General features: G+C 36.5%; 1 protein-coding gene across 1 annotated transcript in view; it reads right to left on the reverse strand.

The window, feature by feature from the left end:
- Window positions 1–5,887, reverse strand: part of LOC143032022 (uncharacterized) — a 78,189-nt gene extending 72,302 nt beyond the window's left edge. The window contains exon 1 of the mRNA XM_076196495.1: window positions 5,469–5,887. Within this exon, the coding sequence (XP_076052610.1) occupies window positions 5,469–5,683 (215 nt within the window). The 5' untranslated portion in view covers window positions 5,684–5,887. The remainder of the gene's footprint in view (window positions 1–5,468) is intronic.
- Window positions 5,888–8,266: the final 2,379 nt, after the last annotated feature.

Genomic DNA, 8,266 nt, shown 5'->3' on the forward strand with positions numbered 1-8,266 from the left:
TAGAAAAAGAAGACAAAGAAATTAAAAAAGAAAACAAAGATGAAAAAGAAAAAAAAAATAGAGGATAAAGTATATGACGAAGAAGGTGATGAAGAAGTAATAGAAGACAAGAGATACCAGAAAAGAAAGACCAGAAAGAAAAAGAAAAAAGAAAAGAAAAAGGAAGACAAAGACAAAGAGAGAGAAAAAACGAATTAAAAGAAGAAGACGAAGAAGTATAATAGAAGAAGAAGGCAAGAAGAAAGGGAGGAAGGAAATTACTATATCCAAGGTCGTTTCGTACAATGTGGGCCATCTTGAAGTGCCACTTATCAGAAGCTGAGGCGCCTCCAAGGCTCCTTCTGGAGGCAGATTCGGCCTACGCTTCAGATGTTCTTTTGTCTGGACGAAGACCTCAAAGACGCATGACGCGATGAGAACCCTCTCGTGCTTTCTCCATCTAAGCCCGGACGGACGGGATTTGGGGGCAGGAGGTGGGAGTTGCTAATTCAGAGAGACGGAGACAGAGAAAGAGACACAGAGAGAGACAGAAACATAGAGAGAGACAGAGAGAGAGAGACAGAGAGACAAACAGAGACAGAGACAGAGACACAGAGACAGAAACAGAGAGACAAACAGAGAGCGACAGAGAGACAAACAGAGACAAACAGAGACAAACAGAGACAAACAGAGACAGAGAGACAAACAGAAACAGAGAGATAGAGACAAACAGAGACAGACAGACAGAGACAGACAGAGAGAGAAGAGAGAGAGAGAGAGAGAGAGAGAGAGAGAGAGATTTAAACACTTTCATCAGGATAGAAACCACAAGAAAGGTGGGGGTGTTCTATTGTACGTTAAAAACAATGTTCATGCTTGTGTTTTAGAGAAAGTGAAACAGGATGCATATGACAGCTTGTGGGTTGAGTTAACCCAAACAAATGGACAAAAAATGAATATAGGTGTAATATATAGGCCAAAGACATTATCATTAGCAGACGACGAACTGTTATTTCAAGAACTGTCTAGTTTCTGCAACCGGGATTTATTGATAATGGGTGATTTCAATTTTACTGACATTGATTGGATGACCCTTGAACATGGCCATATAGGTAGTCGCTTGATTGATTTTCTTGGTGACAATTACTTAATTCAGCATGTAAAAGAGCCCACAAGATATGGAAACTTACTCGATTTATTGATCACTAGCCGCGAAAGCATGGCAACTGATGTAGAAGTCGGTGAATCTGTTGCAAATAGCGATCACAACTTAGTCAGATTCAAACTCCTAAACAATTTTAGAATAGATACTTGTGCTTCTAAAATACCCGATTTCAGTAAAGCTCAGTTCATAGAACTACGTCAGGAGCTTCAGTTTACAGACTGGGAGGAAAAATTAAACGAAAGGCCAGTAGATCAGATGTGGGAAATATTTCAAAATACGCTCACTAAGATGATTCAAACTTACATTCCTTTTAAGGACAGACGTCCCCCAAATCAGGCTCGCCCAAAGTGGCTCGACAAAGAAACTGAAAAAAGTATTGCTAAAAAGAGACAGGCTTATAAGAAATATAAATGCTCGGGTGCATCTAATGACTATGAAAGTTATGTATCAATACAGAGAGATTTAAAAAAGACAATAAGAAAAAGAAAACGACAATACGAAATGAACATCGCTGAGAAATCCAAAGAGAATCCCAAAGAATTCTATAGTTACATTAGAGATAAAAAGGTTGTTAGGAATCACATTGGTCCACTATTATCTGCTGACGGTCAACTTGAATATTCAAATGAAGGAATGTGTAATCTCTTAAACAATTATTTTAGCTCGGTATTCGTTAACGAAACACCTCAAAGTGAATTTCAAACTGAAACCTGTGAAAAGTCTGGGGTAAACTTACTCACTACGGTAAATATAACAAAAGAAACAATTAAAAGGTGTATAGACAAACTCAAAGTTAATAAAACACCAGGGCCTGACGGTTGGCATCCAAGAATCTTAAAGGAAATGAAAAATGAGATTGTTGTTCCATTAGAAATTATTTTCAAGAAATCCATCATATCCGGAGATGTCCCAAGAGAATGGAAGCTAGCTAACGTTACCCCCATATTCAAAAAAGGTGACAAAAAGAAACCAAATAACTATAGGCCTATTAGTTTGACTTCGATCGTAGGAAAAATAATGGAAACTATCATCAGAAATGCTATCGAATATCATTTAGAAAGTAACCGTTTGATAAATGATAGCCAACATGGTTTCAGACGGAAACGTTCTTGCGTGACTAACTTACTCGAATTCTACAACACAGTTGTCTCGAATTATGACAAAAGAAACAATATAGATTTAATATATCTAGACTTTGCAAAAGCTTTTGATACCGTCCCACACGAAAGACTACTTACTAAATTAGCTTTGCATGGAATAAGTGGTAGCCTATTAGGTTGGACTAGTAATTGGTTGAAAGGTCGAAAACAGAGAGTTGTTTTAAATGGAAAAACTTCTGGATGGAAAAGTGTTGCAAGTGGAGTTCCTCAGGGTTCCGTTCTTGGGCCACTACTATTCATAGTATATATAAATGATATAGACCATGGACTAAAATCTACTGTTTCCAAATTTGCTGATGATACAAAACTGTGCGGAGTGGCAAATGATCACTCAAACCAATTAAATATTCAAGAAGATTTAGATAAATTACAGCAATGGTCTGAAAAGTGGCTAATGAAATTTAACACAAGTAAATGCAAGGTAATGCACATAGGTAAAAATAACAGGAAGTACGATTACAAGTTATTTGGAAATTCGTTAACAAAAGTGGATAGTGAAAAAGATCTCGGCGTAATTATCAGTAACGACCTCAAATCATCCAAGCAGTGTATTTCAGCCTCTGAGAAAGCAAATAAGATTCTGGGATTGATTGCGCGATCTTTTGATTTCAAAAGTCCATCACTCATTAACAAGCTATATAAATCGTTAGTTCGTCCACATTTGGAATATGCTGTTTCCGTATGGTCACCGAATCTCATTAAAGACATAGACAGACTGGAAAAAGTACAACGGCGAGCCACAAAACTGATTCCAAATATCAAAAATAAATCATACGAAAATCGACTTAAGCACATGAATCTGTTTTCCCTAAAAAAGCGTAGACTCAGAGGTGACTTGATACAGGTCTTTAAGATTTTAAAGGGAATTGACAACATCAAAAGTGACCAAATTTTCACATTGAATGAGAATCAGACAAGAAACAATGGTCTCAAACTGTCCGGAAATAGATTCAATTTGGAAGTAGGTAGAAACAACTTTGCCACCCGTGTAGTTAATGAATGGAATAAACTTCCTGCACAGGTAGTGCAATGTAGTTCAGTTCGAAGCTTTAAGAATCATTTAGATAAATACCTAAGTAAGATGCTGTAATTATTATAATTTATGTTATATTATTTGTTTTTGTTTTGTTATAATTTGTCTGTCTGATTTTCATTTATTATTAGTTATATGTCAATTTATTATCATTTACTATTTACCTGTTTGTTTGTTATTCAACTATACCAATGCATTTATTTATGTATTTTAATTGTTATTTACATTGTTATAGTTTTAATTTAATATTAATATTATTTTTTTTTTTTTTTTTTTTTTTTTTTTTTTTTTTGCATCCGACCTAGATATGGATCAAAAGGTCTCCTGTCGGTATGCTTTGCCTTTGTAATCCTTTGAGAGAGAGAGAGAGAGACAGACAGACAGAGACAGACAGAGAGAGAAGAGAGAGAAACGAAATGAGGGGATTTTTAGTTCCCTCATTCCGTCCTCATTCAGCTATCTTCTTGTCTCTCAACACAGGACGTTAAGGAGGGATGGTAAAATTCTAATATAATCAGCATTCCTTCCAATGAATAATATTTTCCCAATCATTACAGATTACCGAGCGGATCCAGTTTGCAGAGGTGACACAAAAACTCCTAAAGTATTGACTGCATAAAAGGTTATGCATTCATTAACCCCACGTGACATTATCACATGCCATGATCTGATTATGATCCTTTGGAGATTACTCTATGAAAGGATTCCCGAGGAGAGCTCACACGGCGCCATTCTAAGTAAACAAAGGCGGTGGCATGCAGCCCATTTAAGATGGATATTGCTGTCGTTATGGTAGCAATACGTCATGCTCGACCAGTGACGTCATAAGTGTGGTGGTGTTAGAAAAAATATATAATAGATTAAATGAATATATGCATAAATGCATAAATAAATAAACAACAACAACAACAACAACAACAACAACAACAACAACAACAACAACAACAATAATAATAATAATAATAATAATAATAATAATAATAATAATAATAATAATAATAATAATAATAATAATAATAATAATAATAGTAATAATAATAATAATGATAATATTAATAATAAGATAACAATAATAATAATAATAACAATGAAAACAATAATAATAATGATAATAATGTTGATAATAAAAATGATGATGATAATAACACTAGTAATAATGATAGAATAATAATAATAATAATAGTAATAATAATAATAATAATAATAATAATAATAATAATAATAATGATAATAGTAATAATAATAATAATGATGATGATGATGATAATAATAATAACAACAATAATAATAATGATAATAATAATATTGATGATGACGATAATAACAACGACAACAAGTGTTGCGTCAAATTTCACTAACTGGAAATTCACATTCTCTTTTCGACTAGCGGCAGTCTTCGATCCCTCCCATAGATCTCTTTGGGAAGAAACGTTGGACGTGCCTGTGTTGTATAATGTAAGATTTATTCTGTATCACTGGCTTATAGCAGTAGGATGAATGTAACAGCTGTAACAGTTCATTTATCCTTATGTGGAAAGGGGTATGGAATACGGTTGAAGCTGATAAGGGAAAAACGTTGTCACATTTTGGAGACCGAATGTCAGACTCTCAGGGTTGCACCTCAAGATGGTGTTGAGAGTGTTGACGGATTTTGAATATTTGAGGTGAAAAGATGGCTTTTTTGGACTTCCATCTTGAAAAACGTAACCCAACTAACCTAACCTATCCTATCCTAACCTATTGTAACGTATCCTAACATATTCTAACCTATCCTAACCTATTCTAACCTATCCTAACCTATCCTAACCTATTGTAACGTATCCTAACATATTCTAACCTATCCTAACCTATTCTAACCTATCCTAACCTATCCTAACCTATAGTAACCTATCCTAACCTCAAAAGGACTAAAAAACATTAGAAAACGAGGGCAACATCGGCGACATCATTCTTAAATCACCCAATTCCACAACACAACCTAACCCTGTTATCAGCTCACATGAATTTCTCGATTTTCTTTTTCTTTTTTAACAAAGAGGCCAAGGTAACTCACACGATTTTTTTTTTTTTTTTTTTTTTTTTTTTTTTTTTTTTTTTTTTTTTTAAACAACAGGCCAAGGTAGAGACTCACGTAACTCCGTAGTTCCGTTGTCTCTTTTCCCGAAGAAGAACCTTCTCCCCGCTGGCGCCGATGACGGACGATGGCTCCGGAAGCTCCGCGGGATCATAGAACCCTGGAATTCTTTCGCAGAGGATGCTGGGCGAGAGGAAGACGAAGAGGAGGAGGTGGAGGAGGTGATGCCGATGGCTGGGGACCCACGGACACGACCTTTGTGTTACAGCCATGGTGAACAACTGAAGAAGAACAGGGCTCTGAGGTCGAGCTTGGCACCCGTCGAGTACAACTCGGACTGGAGGAGGGGTAGTGGGGCAAACCGGAGAATGCCTCAGGGCACCAATCAGGGACCGCGAAATCCTGAAGGGCGGGGCGTGGATGGATGAGGGTAGGAACGAGGAGTCTAGGGAAGGGAGGTATGGAGGGAGAGTTAGGGTGGGGGGACGAAGGAGATGGAAGAGAAAGGAGATGAGGTTAAGAAGAATAAATATCACTACCTAACCTCACACGGTTACACGTACTGATCCTAGCCTCCAACCCCAAGTCTCTTGCCCACCCCTCCAAAGCCACAACCCCACGAAATAAATATCCCTAAAAATCGCCTAGTGGCAGAGGCCCTCATTATACACAACTATCTTCTCATTTTCGTACAGACATCTCTTCCCCTCCTACAACTACCGATCCCGCGCAAGGGGGTGGTCTGTCCTGTGGTAGTCCTAAGGTCCATATAGTATACTATATGGACCTTGTGTAGTCCATAGTCCATAGATGAAAGTACGTATGGTGGGTGTATGGGAGAAGGAAGAGGGGACCTGGAGAGGGAAGGAATACGGTGGAGGGGAGAAGTCATGAATCTCTTTTTTAGTGATGGACAACTGCAGGTCCACGCACCACATGCGCCCCACGACACCTAACCAAAAATGTAAACAATATCTAGCCTAGATTTGTCAAGTATCTACATCTATTTCATGTCCTTCTTATTCAAGTTGAGGAATATATCTAGTGTAATACACTTCGTTATTTTCTGTTGCAATCTATAATTCTGTTTCTTTTCTTTTTTCAGGTTTGTGAAGTTGGATTAACATGTGTTTTCGTAAGTTTGACATGGTCTGTATCATCTAATATACACTGTATCAAATAAATAAGTAAATGAATAAATTAATGAGTATGAAGATACTCTTTAAAAGGCTCTAATCAAAGGGTTTTTGATATGATGTCATGATGATAAATATATATATATATATATATATATGTATATATATATATATACATATATATGTATATATATATACATATATATATACATATACACATATATACAGTATGTACAGGCATGTGTGTATGTATATATAAATATAAACATATTTGTTCATTCATTTGCCTGCGGGCACATCTGTCCCTCCATCCACAATTTGTGCACCACTCCTCTATATCTGTTTTAATCAGTAGTTATTTCCTTTCCACCGCTGCCACCATCTCCACCACCACCAGCCTTTATCTTACCTAAACTGAACCATGATTTTTTATTTTTTATTAGTAAATACCTTTGGTGCTATGAGGGAGTTTGAGTGAAGGAATCATGATTCGCTCTTGTTGTTTCTAGGGTTTTCCACTATGGAAACTTGAAAATAGGAAGAACATTGTATTGTATTTCGTCGCCAACAATAGGCGAGATGGTGGAAAAGACACAGAATTCCCGATCCAGTTTAAATCAAGATGCGCAGCAGCGGTTTCTGCACAAAGTTAAGAATGTAAACAAGGTTGGAAGAATACAAAGAACAACGACCAAATTGGTCGGGATCAGTCATGCAAATAAAACGGACAGTGAGGGATTAGAGGCACGGGACCCGTCATTACTGGGAAAAAGAATGGAAAGAGGAGATTTGATCGTAGTGTTCAGGCCATTAACCGCTTCCATACGATGGCGCCAACGTAGGCGTTATAATGCGTGAGTGGGTGTATGAAGACACCAGCTTTGGCGTTTTGATTATATTTATTCTGTGGTTGTAGCTAAATGGACTCCATATTCTGTGAACTGGCCAGATCATATTTTCTGTAGTTATGAATATTCAGAGTGAAAGAGGACGAGTAATACAGCTGTAACTTTATATTTTATAATGCGAGTAATGTGATGCATCATCGTACGTCAGGCAGCCGATGCTGCCCGCGAGAATTTGACTTATATTGGAGAGGTTGAGACAGAACTTGCAAGATATCTTAGTTTGGAATGGATGAGTGTCTTGAGAACAACTGAAGAAGACCAGATACCAATATTCTTTTCTTGTGGATATATTAATTCCTGCAATAGCCTAGAAGATGATATATCCCAAGTTAAAACCGAAAATAAGTTTAAAACTAAGTATAATTGAAAAAAAAAAGACGGAACTCAAATTTATTGATGATACAAAACTGAGGAATGGAAAATGATCACTTAAACCAATTAAATATTCAAGAAGATTTAGATAAACTACAGCAATGGTCTGAAAAGTAGCCAATGAAATTTAACATAAGTAAATGTAAGGTTATGCACATAGGTAGAAATAACAATAAGAACGATTGCAAGTTATCTGAAAATTCATTTTCAAATGTGGGTAGTGAAAAGGATTTCGGCATAATCATCAGTAATGATCTCAAATCATCTAAGCAGTGTATTTCCGCCTCAGAGAAAGTAAATGAGATTCTGGGACTGATTGCGCGATCTTTTGGTTTTGAAAGTTCATCTGTCATTAACAAGCTATATAAATCGTTAGTTAGTCCAAATTTGGAATATGCTGTATCCGCATGGTCACCAAATCTCACAAGACATTGACAAA

Source organism: Oratosquilla oratoria, chromosome 1 (genome assembly GCF_046742065.1).
Source record: "Oratosquilla oratoria isolate Oo_2021 chromosome 1, ASM4674206v1, whole genome shotgun sequence".
Lineage (NCBI taxonomy): Eukaryota > Metazoa > Arthropoda > Malacostraca > Stomatopoda > Squillidae > Oratosquilla > Oratosquilla oratoria.